The 16182-nt window shown below is 34.3% G+C and overlaps 1 protein-coding gene across 1 annotated transcript; it reads left to right on the top strand.

The window, feature by feature from the left end:
- Nucleotides 1-11991: 11991 nt before the first annotated feature.
- LOC110927530 (neutral ceramidase 1) lies at nt 11992-14474 on the top strand. Its single transcript, XM_022171113.2, has 5 exons — nt 11992-12266; nt 12422-12630; nt 12717-13043; nt 13120-13235; nt 14445-14474. The coding sequence occupies exons 1-5, from the start codon at nt 12094-12096 to the stop codon at nt 14472-14474; spliced, it is 855 nt and encodes a 284-aa protein (XP_022026805.2). The 5' UTR covers nt 11992-12093.
- Nucleotides 14475-16182: the final 1708 nt, after the last annotated feature.

Genomic DNA, 16182 nt, shown 5'->3' with positions numbered 1-16182 from the left:
TGTGCGTTTATGTGTGTTTTATTTGGGGTAAGAGACAAAATTAAAAAAAAACACATTGCATAAGTCAGATATAAAATACAAAAATGGTTGCATTAAGAATGTTCGGGTATACTTTCTAGGCAAAGCTTAGCTTACATGCTGATGGTGTGTTTTGTGAAAAAAAAATTTAATTTTATAATTTGTTTTAGGATTGGAAATAGGTTGTGTCGTACTTGATTTGGAAATAGGTGTGTGACAGGTATCTTGTACTAAGTGTTTTTTTCGTATGAAACTACAAAGTATCCTGGATGTGATATGTGTATTTTAGGTAAGGGTATATGCGCATGTATAATTGTAAGTGTGATTTTAGACACATTTTTGTACTAATTTATACATATTATTGTAATCGCACAAACTTAGATACTTTGGACGTTGTACATAATTTTATACATACCGTTTTAATCAAGAATATATAAGGTTTCTTTTTTAAGTTCTTTAAAAAAAATCTAACAATATTATACTTAGAGTAAAGGCACTGCATTCTCGATTTTATAGTGTAGCCTTGTAAAAAAAGTATGTTGTATATAAAAGTTTAAGTTTAAGACTATGTGTCGTGGGCATGAACCATTAGCGCCCTCACCTCCCTTTGGAGGATTCTCATTGGTTGATTAATGAGGTCCATGCTCTCTTTAAACTCACTCCATTTTCACGCTCATTAGGGTGGAAGGGGCACTTTTCACCCTATCAAATCCAATCACCATTTGATATGCCATTCCATCACATTTTCATCATCACACTTGCAACACCCATCACACTCCATCACACCACCACATATAAAACCACACCCAATTAAAACCGTTGAAACAACCTACACCCTTCTCCACGACTACGATATACATCACGGAATTCCTCTTCATCATCATGAAACACCTACTTGTGGTGATGTTTCATATTCATCACACCTATCACGAGGGTTTTCAATGGGTGCCCCGATCCCCCTTAATGCACTCACGTAAAAGGGGGCGTGAACCCCTTGGCTGGTTACCTGATGGTGACGTGGAAGGCTTTAAACCCCTCTACCACAAGTATAAAAAAAATTCAAAATTAAGATATGTTATCTTTCAATCTAAGTTTAAATTTTAAAATAAGGGCGACCAATTGTATATAAACACACGATGCATCTATTCAAAATTAAGATATGTATATCAGGGCCGGTTTTGGGCCTGTGCGGGAGGTGCCACCGCACAGGGCCCAAAGCATTTAAGGGCCCAAAGTTTTTTAAAAAATATATATGTTTTTAATATATAAAGTTGATGTAGAAAAAAAAACACAAATCTCTCCTTTGGCATAATGGATGCGGCAATCATGTGATGAATTGGCTATTCCGGGTTCGAATCCCACCATATCTTTTGTTTTCTAGTCTCCAAATTTTCTTTTGTTTTATTAACTGTTGAAACTCATACGGACTGCCAATTTGCAATCATTTTTTAGTTTAATTTTGATTTTTACATTTAAATTTTGGCCTTAGTTTTTTTTTTTTTTTTTAATAAACTTTACATGGTAGGTATTTTATTTCTAATTTATTATTTAACCATTTACAATATAAACTTAGAAGAACTCAATATCTAGTTTTATTTATTGTTTAAATTTGTAGGTATTTTATTTTTCATTTATTATTTAACCATTTACAATTATTATTTGCCAACACGGTATCCGAGCTTTGGTTTGTCAATTATTATTTATAATTATTATTTCTCATTTATTATTGTTTAAATTTGTAGGTATTTTATTTCTCATTTTATTTCTTGAGTCATGGGATTGCGTGAGAAACTGCATCAGTTGGTATCAGAGCTTTGCTTTGTTAAATGGCTCAAGAAACTATTGATAATCAAAGACGATAATATGAGCCAAAGGTTCCAAGAACAATGTTCTTTTCAATAAAATTCAATCAAAAACTAACTAAACAATAAACCATAGATGCCTTACTTATACTAAATAATTAAAAGATAAACATGGTAAAGATAATTCAAATATTAAAAAAAGATAAACTTGATCTTCTCCATTTAAAAGATAATCTCGATCTTTTCCATTTAGATTCTCTTACATCAGTTTGATCATTTTGCTACACTGTTTTTGTTTTGTTTTGTTTATTTTAAAACAATTAGCGTCGTATTGTGGTTTTTTGATATATGATTGATGAGTTTATATTATACGGAGGGGGCCCAATTTTTTTGCCTCGCACAAGGCCCAAAAATTTTATATCATTTTCAGGGACGCCCCTGATGTATATCTACGAAATTCGATCAATAAAGTAAAATCAAAATGTGAAAAAAGTGTCCGGTAAAGACAACCAAGCAATGAAAGAAGCCATTATAGAGTTTAAGTGTTTTCCTTAAAAAGAAAGAGTTGTTCACGTGTTAATACATGTGACATTGACGTTGTTTCAGTTTTTAAGGTTAAACATTTGACATCATGGACCCACAAGCATTTCCAACCACTCATCTTCCCCTCCTCACCCAATCAATTCCCATTTCCCCTCTTAGGGGGAGTGGGGTACCCTCGGTGACCCCGTGCGGGGACCAATTTTACCGAGCGGGGGCGGTGCCGCCATCCAGGCGGGGAGCCAAATGGGGGACCAATTTCGGGGAGGAGGCACCGAAGAAGGAAGGAGAGAGAAGGTGGGCTAGCCTTTATTTCAACCAATGAAAACTTTTTTTTTAATAAAAAAACAATTCCCCTAAGAGGGGAGCACCCCGTACATTGTTGGACAAGAGGGAAGTTATAGAGGGGAAATAATATGGCAACGTATGATTGAGTTACAAAAAGTTTCCCCTCACCTCATTAGGGGGTGCCCCCTTCACCCTTACTTTTTACAACCACCCCTATAATGCAAACATTCCCATATAATCCAAAGTCTTTATCCATCTTTTGGCAATACAAACAACCTAGAGATATTAAGATGTGTATTGTTTTAAGATCCGATTTTTATACTGCACTGTATTGGGCTTAGAAACGGTTTAACTAGGTACATCGAATGGTTTAATAGGGTGTACCAGACGGTTTAGTCGGTTCTACCGGACGGTTCAACCGGTACTACCGGCCGGCTTGAACCGATTTTTAAAACATTGGAGATATGAAACTATAGATTGGATGAAGTCATTTTATTTTAATCTAATGAAAGAAAATAACTATTATTATAATATTAAAATAGTATTAAAAACTATATTTAAAATTATTATTTATTAGCTTCTAATTTTAATACAAACAACCTAGAGATATTGAGATATGTATTGTTTTAAAATCCGGTTTTCATACTGCACTGGATTGGGCGTAGAAACGGTTTAACTGGGAGCATCGAACCGTTCAACAAGGTGTACCAGACGGTTTAGCCGGTTCTACCGGACGGTTCAACCGGTACTATAGGCCGGCTTGAACCGGTTTTTTAAAACTATGGATTGGATAAAGTCATTTTATTTTAGTCTATTATTATAATATTAAAATTACTATTCATTAGCTTCTAATTTTAATATATATATATATATATATATATATATATATATATTATTAATATAGTTCTCTATAACAACAAAACCAAGATAGGGAATAGTTGTTTACAATAAGTGAAGTAAAAAGGCGATGGCCATCTTTTTTTTTTCTGTTTTCCAATTGTATATTTACTTGCCACTTTCTTATTGGTTCGGGTATATTACGATTTTACCTCAGTTTAAAATTACGAGGTTGCCTAATATTTAAAGTTACGGTTTTAACCCTGGTTAAAATTTGCAGTATGGACATCTCTTTAGTTTTTGGTAAATTACGATTTTACCCCATCCAAAAATTACTATTTTGCCCTTAGTTAATACTGTATTGCCATCGTTTTGGTTTCTTTAAAAGGTGTGTGAGGGATTAGTGTCAGGCTGTTGCATGTCACTCCCACATTGGCCCGGGTATGTTACGATTTTACCCCCATTTAAAAAATACGAATTTGCCCCTGTTTAAAATTACCATTTTGCCTATGGTTCAAAATTACAGTATTGTCATCACTTTATCTTTTGGCAAATTATGATTTTACCCCAGTCAAATTACAATTTTTTCCCACAGTTCAAAATTACATTATTGTCATCATTTTAAATTATTTAGCAATACTATAGAAGTGTTTGTTTTAATTGGTTGACTCGATTTAATTTTTCTTTCGTGTCAATGAGTTGCTTTACACTCGCTCATTAATTCTGATAAATTACAGTCTTGGCCCGAACTCAAATCTATGATTTTGCCATCGTTTTAGGTTTTTTCTAGCAAAACTATAGTAGCGTTTTTTAATTAGTTGAAAAATACTTTGCCTATTGCCACACAACACTGACGAAGCATCAACGAGTTACATATATTTATTGAAGCTTTGGAACTATTCGACACCCGCGACTCTCGCATCGGTACCATCAACTCTGTAGTACAATAAATCCGGTGCATGTCATTGTCAAAACAACAAAATAATAATTGTTTTCTTATCGATCTTTCTTTTATGTGAAATGAAAAGTGATCAATATTTATTCGTATGATATTTCACTTTAGCTTTCTCCAAAAGTTGCAATTTATAACAGCAAAAGCTTTACAAAAGGGAGAAGTACATGTAGATGATATAAACAAGATTATATTTATTACAATTATAATCCTTTGTTGAAAAATAAATTCAACTAGGAATAACACCCGCGCGCGTTGCGGCGCGGGTACATTTTAAACATCGAATAGATTAATCTAAACGTTATATGATACGTTAACCATATGAAAACGTGCATTTCGACATATCTGATCGAACTCAATGTAACCTATAAAAGCATGGCAATTAGATCAAAACATAAAGTAAATCAAATTTATATCGTACAATTATAACGTATTATATAGAATCCGACTTATACATAGAAAACGTAACGGGTATAACGGAAAAAATGACACCTATAATCAAAAGAGATTAATTAGAACTTTTGAAAAAAAGAAACCACAATTTGACTCCACTCGATTCGAAACAAAATTAACGAAACATTAAAATAAGCACGGAAACAGATTATATTTGACCTCACTCATTTCCCAAAAAAGTTTACGTTGAAACATACGTCAACTCGAATTTATACCGAAACGTACATAAAATATGCACATAAAAGATGTTTTTTTTGAAACAAAAAGTATTATATTTAATCTGACTCGTTTCCAGAAAAAAAAAAAAAGTTTACGTCAAAACGTAGAGCAAATCGAATTCATATCGACACATACATAAAAATATGCACGTAAAAATATGTTTTTTTTAAGTAAAGGAGGTATAAGGGTGAACTCGAAACAAATTATTTTTAGTAAAAAATTAATAGGTTAAATACGTTTGTAAAATCGTGCCAAGTATCCTCAATGCCACACAACCAACAACAAAAGAGCTCGTAAAATAAAAGAAAAAGAAAAATAACACTGAACGAAAAACATATGTAAAATCGTTGAATCACACACACCCGTTGCGGTGTGTTAATGCGGAGAAATTAGACCGAAACGTAAAATGTAGAAAAAAAACTAAGTTGATTTAGGGCCCCACACATTGGAACGAACTTGTCAAAGGTAGAATAATAGACATGTTGCAACAGACCTGTCAAACGGGAAAAACAGACAAAAAACGTTGAACCACAGAGACACATAGTTGCGGCGTGTTAACTCGCGAAATTTTAAACAAAACGTAAAAGGCAAAACTTGCAAAAGATGAAAAGCATAGGGGATCAAAGTTGAAAATAAAAAAGTGTTGGAATTAAACTGAAAATATTAAAAAACCTTGAGTTAAAAGTTATAAACTTAAAGGAATAAAAATAAAAAGATAAAAACTTTGGGGTTGAAAATGGAAAATCAAAATTTTTTTTGAAACACTCCCAATGCCTATAATACAACATCAAAAGCAACAAAATGTTGCTTATTTATATGTGGTAATAAATGTTCTTTATAAGACCGTGTGTAATGGGGCGTTTTTTTTAAAAAATTTTTGCCCCAAAACGCTCTATAACGCCCATATCCCCATTACGGGGGGCGTTTTGGGGCGTTTTAAATCAAAAAAATTGATCCCGGCGTTTAAATTAAAATGCTTAATCCACAATCCAACCACCAATCAAACGGCTATATTCCAACGGCTAGTTTGATTTATTTTTTTTTAAACCTATTATATATATATATATATATATATATATATATATATATATATATATATATATATATATATATATATATATATATATATATATATATATAAACAACCAAAACTCATCCATTTTCAACAAAAACAATCTCAAAACCTCTCTAAAAAATCCCACAATTTTTAAAAAAAGTTGATGGATTCTCCTAGTTCTTCATCCATGATAAATTTTTACTACAACGAGTATTTTGCGGATGGCGATGGTTCGACCGATGAGGAGCTTGAGCAAGAGGCGGTTACGAGTGCATCTCAACTAGCGGTGCGATATGTCAACCATTCTCGTCGGCCCGAAGCACCAAAAAATAAAAGAGGCTATGTTGAACGAGACCGACGCGCGGCACACGAGCGTTTGATGAAAGACTATTTTGACGAGGCGCCGACATTTTCAAACGAATTTTTTAGGCGTCGTTTCCGGATGAGTAAGCGGTTGTTTCTACGCATAGTCAACGACTTGGAAGCCAACTACGATTATTTTAAACAAAAACTGGATGCGAGAGGGGCACTTGGATTTACCGGTATCCAAAAGTGTACGTCGGCATTACGAATCCTTGCTTATGGTAACACTACCGACATCAACGACGAGTATCTAAAAATGGCGGAGAAAACAACACGAGATAGCTTGGAACATTTTTGTCGCGGTATAATTCTTATACTTTACTTTTATTTTTTTTTAAACGACGAGTATGCTTAGATTTTTTTTTTTTTTTTGAATCTTATGTTTATCTATAATTTTTTATAAAGGTATAATTGATGTGTACGGTGCGCGTTATCTTAGAACGCCTACATGGGAGGACCTTCAAAAGATCTACGAGGTACATAATGCCGAGCATGGTTTGCCTGGTATGATCGGAAGCATAGATTGCATGCATTGGCGTTGGGATAACTGTCCGACTGCATGGCGAGGCCAACACACACGTGGTGACCAAAAAGGACCCACTATTATTCTTCAGGCGGTTGCTTCACAGGACCTTTGGGTTTGGTCGGCTTACTTTGGCGTGGTCGGGTCATGCAATGATATCAATGTTTTTGAACAATCGCCGTTGTTAGAGGAGTGGATTTCTGGAAAAGCTCCAAAAGCGTCGTTTTACGCAAATGGAAACTACTACCCCCATGGATATTATTTGAGCGACGGAATTTATCCTAGGTATTCGATTTTCGTGAAGACGTTTAGTGATCCTATTGATGACAAAAGAGCATACTTTAAAAAGGTTCAAGAGTCTTCACGAAAAGACATTGAGAGATGCTTTGGGGTTCTAAAACAACGCTGGCAATACTTGAGAAATCCTTGTCGTGGATGGAGCAAGCAAAAAATGAGAGATGCTATGTACGCTTGTATAATCATGCACAACATGATTTTGGAAGACGAAGGAAAGGCGATATGCCAGAATTATGTGCCAGAAGCCGTTCAACAGGAGCATCCGCAGGCGTCAATGGAAGAAAGAGTGAATAATGCGCGAGAGTTGCATTACGAACCGTACCATTCCCAGTTAATGGTTGATTTGGTACACCACGCATGGTCGGTTCGGTACGTACCACCTGAGGGAGAGGAAGAAACGGAGGACGAGGAAGACGAAGTTGGCGAGGGTGAAGAAAGCGAAGACGAAAACTAGTTTTTTTTTTAATTTAATCGGATGTTTTTTTTTATTTCTAGTATTGTTTTTTTTTATTTTCTGTTTTTTTTTCAGTTTTTTTTATTTTTATTTCAAGTAATGTAATTTTATTTTTAAATTAGTGAAGTTTTTTTATGTTTTAAATTAAAAAAAATAATTGTGAAATGATTGAATGGGGGTTATTGGCATAATGTCCCACTACGTCACTTTTGCTATAATGCCTCTTTGCTGACTAGGACGCCACGTGTCGTATAATGCCCCATGGTGGGGGCATTATAACCTTCTACCACTACACATGGTCTAATAATTGTAATTCACGAAATATACATACTTGAAAATAATTTTTCATATATTTAAACATGTATATTATCATAATTTTAAATAATATCATAAATTATCTATTTGAAGGCCATCCATACATGAACAGCAATGACCACCTTTATCTAATAATTGCACACCATTTGGAATTTAAAAATGATTCATGTTAGAAACAAAAAGATAATAAATATTTCTTTTTTGAATGGCAAAAGATAATAAATAATAACTAAAGTTTTTCAACATATTTTATAAACGTTAAATAAGAATTATTAACTTCTAAACAAATTAAACATAGATGATATCATTTTCCAGCAATCAATATCCACAAATTTTATTATTTAAAAGAGCAGAAAAACCCAAATAACTAACAAACATAATATTGCCAATTATATAAACCAATACATATTATATAACACTCAAATTTCCAAGAAATATTTGGAATAATCATTTAAAAGACAACTTTAACTCCCTTTTGGGAGCATTTAAACCTAAGAATCACATATGAAATCTATCTATTATCTATATTAAAACAAAACACTTTGGTGCCACTTGGCATTATTTTAATCCTCTAATTGCCACCTGTCCCCCTCCTAAGGCCTCTAAAGCTCATTATCCCGCCTAAATATTCATTCTTCTCATTTCCCTTGAATTAACCCGACACGGGATCCGAATGCTGTATTCGGGTCACATTGTTCCTTCTATCATACGTTTCTTTCTTCTCCTTCTGCATCTCTCAATCTGCTCTTGGAGACATCTTCAATATCAATCTCTCATTCTTCTGCAAGCTTCCTCTCTCAATCTCAAACATCTGATAAGGTAAATCAAATATGTTATTTGTAGATCCAACATAAATTTTGCAATATATATTGATGATTCTTCATGCTTGAATACTTATTTTGTGTTTTGATTTCTCAGTTGTTCCATATTATTACTCAATCTAGATATTCCCATGTTATTCATCTTCATTTTATATCAATCAGTTATAGATTCAAATGAATCAAGTTTTTGATATTGAAGGAAGAAATTTTTAGGGTTTCACATATCATTCTCAATCGGCTAACAGCAAGGTAATCTTAGGGTTTCACATCTCATTCTCATCAGGTACGATCCAGATTTGTTTGTTCTTTAACATATATTGTTGATTTTTTGTTTAAAATTTTCCCATTTTCTGATTGTTCCCAAAAGAGAAAGAGACGAACGCCGATGAAATCCACCGCCCCGCCGCCGTCTGTGTCCTGTCATTACGGTCGTCGGCCAGTGGCGATGGTCTCCGGTTTCAGAGGACGTTGGAATGCCGATGAACACAGATCCGCCACCCGCCGCCGCCGCCTTTGTCCTGACGTTCCGGCCGTCGGTCAGTAATGAAGGTCTCCGGTTCAGACGATGATTGATGGTGGCGATGGCGGCCGATCTGTGGGTTTCTTCGGATTGGGTGGTTAAATGGAGGTTTTTATCTGCTGGTATTCTTGGTGAATCGGGGGTTTTGTAATTGATGTTTACCAGTGTTGGCCTCTTCATCTCTAGATTTGCCCCTTCTATAAGGTTTGATTTGGGGTTCACCAATGACGGAACTGGCCACCGTGATTACAAGAAAGACATATCATTAAATCACCGCCTCCTTAACTCCAGGTTTGCCCCTTATCTAAGGTTTTGATTTGGGGTGTTAGGGTTTCTTCATATATGTTAACTGTATTAATTACAAAAAAAAAGTCATATGTTGAAAGCTTAGGAAATGGCTAAAAGAAACACATCGAGGGGACTTCAAAGATTATTTCAGTTGTTAATAATTCATTTATATTGACTATTGGTGGAAAGTTTATTCTGATCACAAATTTATTGATGAAAAATATAAACATGATATTTTTGTTCGTTTTAATAAAATAAATGGAAAAGTAAAAATGTATAATAACATATTAATCATGTCCTTTTCAAATATTTCTTGAAATTTTGTTTTTTACTATCTTCCACAGGTAATTTGTTGTTTTGATCTTGAAACCGAGTGTGTTTAAACTAAATCATATCTGACCTTATTTGATCTAGAGAATTGATCTGATTTCTAAAGTATATTTTACGATTGAGTATGCTTCAGGTATGGGACCCGAATGAAGAGCAACGTCTAAGTTCTATTCTTCTCGCATCAGATTGCAGCATTTCAGCAATGGTAGGTTAACTATATTTCTCAAATTGTCATGTCTTTACATATTGTTTAGTACAAAGTTTGTTAGTGTAGCCGACATCGCCGCTATGAAGCCCACACGTGTTCTACGCCACCAGCGTCACTGGTCGACCAAACTGTCGACATGGTGGTATGTGTTTGATTTTGATTTGGTTTTTAGTAAGTGTGTCTGTGAACCCGTTGGATTTTGTTTGGTGGTTTTTTACTATGATTTAAGTGTTTCGCGTGGTTGTCGTTTTTAAGGCGTCAAATGTTTCAGCATAGGGCTAGGTTGAAAACACCAATTCAGGCATTCTGTTAAATGTACTTATTTTAGACACAAATTTTCATAACATTTTGACATTTTAAAAAGTTCGATTGGTCTGTGTAAGTCACTCAACCCAAAAGGGATAGTTTACAGTTCAATTGAGAAGCGAAACTGGGTAATGGGGATCATAAACACACGGGTTACTTAATATTTTTTTTTCCGAATGCGTAGTACAACATGATTTTCATGATGTTTAATGTAGTGATTATTTTATATGTAAAATTTCTTCAACAATTTCCATTTTTTAAAAGTTAATAGAAACTAGCAAAGAGAAAAAAAAAATTAATCGTCAAACTTCTGAGTTTAACCATGTCTTCACAGTTTACTTGGTTCGCTTGACTAATCTGACTTAAAAGAGTTTGTTTGCTGTTCAGTCGAGATGCAAAACTTGGTAACCGAAACGTGAACACCTTCATCGCTTAATATGTTTTCGTGTGCACTGTGCAACGTGATTTTCATTACATCTTAGGTAGTTTCTGGTGGAATTGTTCTTGCAATTGTTGTTTAGTATGCTTTTATTGTTTGGCTAATTGGTTTGGGGTTGTGGGTTGTGTTTTCTTTGCATCAGTTCATCGAGAATTATGTGGCGTTTACTATCTTTTTTGCATGGAATGTGGGTTTCATGTGTACAGTTCAAATACATTTAAGGAAAATGTTTATCATCACTAATTGCAATTTGTGTCCTTCAGTGTGGCGTGTCTCATAATGGAACACCCTGGAGTCTTTGAACTTATGCCACTAATTCTGTACACGAGATGGCACACTAGAAAAAGTGAATATCATGTAAGTGACATCACATTTAAATCTTCAATCCAAACCAATATTGAATACACTAACACATATGTAAACATCACTATCGTGACCGATAACTGAGGAAGAATCCAACCAGTGATTTTCGACCGTGCAGGCAAGCAACTCTACATTCCAAGAACTAGCCGCAGATGAAGACCCCATGAGCTACAACATGACAAGAGGACGCGCACATTGAAACGGGTTGTCAACAAAGTTTCATTTGCAGCCACAGAGAACATTTAACCAAATTCCTCCAGTCTCGCTGATGCAATAAAGACGCCACTTGGTATTTGATTGTGCTTTAGAATAACTGATATTATTTAGTTTTTATGTTGTAGTGAGCTGAAAACTAAGAGCTATGTATGGGAAGATGGATGATATTATCGACGTGATGAAGAAGTAAATGGTTGATTTGGTTAGGAAGTGTAACCTATATATGTGTTTTTATGAAGAACACGTGCACAAATTTAGAAATATGTAATGTCGATTCAACAAACGCCGTCGCCAAAATTGATGCATCTAAAGTCGTTGCAAAGGTATAAGCGGAAGAGGTAATTGCTTCCATAAGTTTGTCTCTGCATGGTTTTGGTTGCTATTGATTGTTTTTGTACATAATGTGGAAAGAACCATCTCGGCTTCCAATTACTTGTTTGGTCTTGGAAACTATGACATCACAGGGCCTGCTGCTGATGTCAACATGATGGGATACGCAAACTCAGGTCAGACTGCTTCTGGCGTTCACATTCGATTGAGAGCTCGCACATTTATTGTGGCGGAGCCACAAGGAAACCGTGTGGTGTTTGTAAATCTCGACGCTTGCATGGCTGAACAACTTGTAACAATCAAAGTCCTTGAGAGGTTGAAGGCAAGGTATTTTTCTTTAAACAGTTAATTACATATTTATCACTTCTTTTAACATAGTTTTAGAAACTTTATTCCATCTCGCAAAGTCTTTTTTTTTCGGTAATATATTGTATTTATGGTCATTTTACCTATTAATTGTCCAAATCATAATTTGTGTATAGGTATGGGGATTTATATACAGAGAAAAACGTTGCCATTAGTGGTATACATACGCATGCAGGCCCCGGTGGCTATCTGCAGTACGTAGTGTATATTGTCACATCTCTAGGATTCGTACGCCAATCCTTTGATGCGTTAGTTGATGGCATTGAACAAAGCATCATGCGCGCGCATGAAAACCTTCATCCCGGATCAGTATACGTGAACAAAGGTAGTAACACAAATTTCTTTACAACAATGTTTTTAAATATTTTTTTTTTGGAATTTAGTAATAACTATTCGGCATACAACTCGCAGGAGAGATCTTAGACGCTGGTGTTAATCGCAGTCCTAGCGCGTATCTTAACAATCCTGCAGCGGAACGTGCAAAGTATAAGTATGATGTGGATAAAGAAATGACCCTTTTGAAGTTTGTAGATGATCAGTGGGGTCCAGTGGGTTCCTTCAACTGTTTTGCTACTCATGGAACTTCAATGAGCCGTACAAATGAGTTGATCAGCGGGGACAATAAAGGAACTGCTGCACGCCTTATGGAAGATTGGTTTAATCAGAAAAAAGATGCAAGAACTGCTAATGAAAACCGACGCAGAGTTTCTAATATTGTTCAGGGTGCTCAAGTAAACCGTAAGTTTATTAAACCATCCAAAAGTAGTTTTGGTGAATTGATTATTACTAAAGTTTATGTGGTGTTTTAATGCAGACCATGAGCTCCTGGAACTTGCAGCTTCTTTCGAGTCTGTTTCGGGTAAACCAGTAACCAAATACTTGAGCATATCTGACACGTGGCAAGCAATTAGTCAATGTTGTTTGAAGATTGTAAGCTTTTTTAATTTAATTCACATTGGATGACATTTAACCCTGAGATTTTAAACTCTTACAACATTTGCTGTAAAATATGATCCAAATGTACTTCTATTAAAATATAATGGGTTTAATAACCACATCTTATTTACCCAAAGGATTGATACGATGATATATTTTAATGTGTATGGTACTCTTATCTTTATTTTAGATGCCATATAAATCCACCATGCAACTATTTACTCCGATCAAGTTAAAATGTCGTTTGCCCTCACAATTCATACATATCCTAAGCATCAAACCAAGCGAAGCATCACAGAAATGCAATATCCGCCTAAAATTTACCATTTGTATGTTACGTTACATTTGAAGCTATGGTTGAAAGTGTTTGTATCTATATCCATATAGTTACACAAAGTTCATCTCAATGGCAGTAGATATTTATACGTTTATATTGAAAAATTCTTTCATTACAAAGTTCATCTCAATTCCAGTAGATATTATATGTTTGTATTAAGCCACCCGCGAAACTCGCGGGATCTTAAACTAGTACTATATAATAAAAGAAACCTCTTTTGGGACACTTGTCATTCTCTCATTTAATTGATTAAAATTATTAATAATATTAATAATAATAATATTTAATCTAATCTAATACAAATAATAATAATATTTAATCTAATCTAATACAAATTCTTATTATTAATTCAATAACTAAAACTTCAATAGAATCTTAAATCCTAGCTAAACAAGTTTCGAAATTCATAATAATATACTAATAATAATAATATTTAATCTAATCTAATACAAATAATAATAATATTTAATCTAATCTAATACAAATTCTTAGTATTAATTCAATAACTAAAACTTCAATAGAATCTTAAATCCTAGCTAAACAAGTTTCGAAATTCATAATAATATTAATATGTTAGACTAAATATATTCAGGGGCGGACTTACATGTGAGGTTGGGTGGGCGGGCGCGCTAAAATCCGAATCGCACCCCTTAAACGTTTGCAATCGCACCCCTTAAACGTTTGCAATCGCACCCCTTAGTTGCAAAAACTGATATGTGACCGGAATTTTTTCTCCGGAAAGTGACGCCGGCCGTCGGGAGTAGCTGCAAATGAAATGAAGAAGAAGAAGACCATCTTTGAAACTTGAATGGGTTTTCCTTTTAAAAGTTATGATTTTTTATTGTTTCTTTTGTTGCTTTTCTCAGGTTTGCAGCAAAAGGCTGCAACCTTCATAGGTTAGACCTCACCTATCCTTATTTAGTTATCTTTTTTTTTGAACGGCAGCTCACCGGGTTTCTCACCACGGGTATTGCGACGCGGCCCGAGTTCAAGACGGCGCCACACGCCTACAACAGACATACCTACCAGGTGGCCAGGGTTAACCCATGGCTGCCAGGAATCGAACTCGCGACCTGAGGATGGGAACCACGCTGGCATGTAAACCCACCCCCACCTCACTTGCAGCGAGTGGGGATCGAACCGGAGTCTCTATAGAGAACTCAAGTTCTTTCCACCACTAGACCACAAGGTCACTGGCGCTTATTTAGTTATCTAAAAGATAAATACACAAAACTATGAATTAATTCTGTTTAAGTATCTATTTTTCAATTTTTGTGGACTCTTTATTTGTTTACTATACTTCGGTCTGTTATATATTAGATATAAATATAACATATAATACATATATGGTTATAAATTAGTTACATTCTTTGTATTTTAAAAAGAACAAATATATAAATAAAACATAAAAAATTGTAGTATATATGCATAGGTGTATCGTATTTAGAAAGAGATTTTTATTATGATCAATTTGACATAATTGAACTGTTGAACTGACTTGAACATTTCTATATTGGATTCTATGAAATTGAGGTATCTAAAAATAGTGACTCTATTGGAATAAATTACTGGATCTGCCCCTATCGGAGGTATTTTTAGCAACGTTGAAGAGCTATGCAAATAGATTTTCCCGACCCGACCCGACCCGACCTGAACCAGACCAAAGAAGTATTATATAGTGATAGACAAAAAACCCCTTTAAAATTCCGCACCCCATGAAAAAAATTTCTAGGTTCGCCAGTGAATATATTACTGATATATATATACTATATATATATATATATAATATTATTGATATATATATAACAAAAATTATTATCAATAATATTAATAATATGTTTAGAATCAAATACAAATATTCAAAAAATAAGAAGTCGTACAAAGGGTATCAAATAAACTCTGATTGACCTCATTCAACCGACATTAGAGCCGTCTTATCGAACTCTACGACATTAATTAATATGTATGAGTTGTTAGGTTACATTTATATTAACTCATTTATGTCAATATGGTATATAAATGTCTCTGTCTTTGGTTTGCATTTACAGGAAATATCTATACTATATAGTTTAAATTGTTCAACCCGTGTAACACACGGGGAACTAACCTAGTAAACCTATAAACCAAGATAAAACACACCATAATCACAATATTCTTCCATTTACCATCCTCCTCAAACCCTCCTGTTTCCCTTGGAACATCTTCACCACTCACTAAACACTTCCCAAACACTTACCCTCACCACCAGAGAACTCATTCATTAACAACCCTTCAAATGGATACTTAAACAATGAGATATAATGCATGAATATCCAGTACGTATCAAAAAGAAAGGAATCTATTGTAAATGCTGTTGGTATATAATGATATAAAAAAAATTAAAAATGAAATAGTCGCCAAATTTGTATAAAATTTCCTTTAACCAATCCCACTAACTTAGTTAAATACATCAAGAAAATCATAAATTATTAATGTATATACCTGCTCGTATCACCTCAGAAAAATCATGGTTTCTCCGAAGAAAAAAGTACGTATCAAAAAGAAAAGAATCTATTGTAAATGATTTGTTTGTGAGCAACTTGATGCAAATGTAAGACTGGCAAA

The sequence above is a fragment of the Helianthus annuus genome, chromosome 1, assembly GCF_002127325.2.
Source record: "Helianthus annuus cultivar XRQ/B chromosome 1, HanXRQr2.0-SUNRISE, whole genome shotgun sequence".
Classification (NCBI taxonomy): domain Eukaryota; kingdom Viridiplantae; phylum Streptophyta; class Magnoliopsida; order Asterales; family Asteraceae; genus Helianthus; species Helianthus annuus.
Note: the sequence above shows the minus strand (reverse complement) of the source record. Positions and strands in the feature narration are given on the sequence as shown.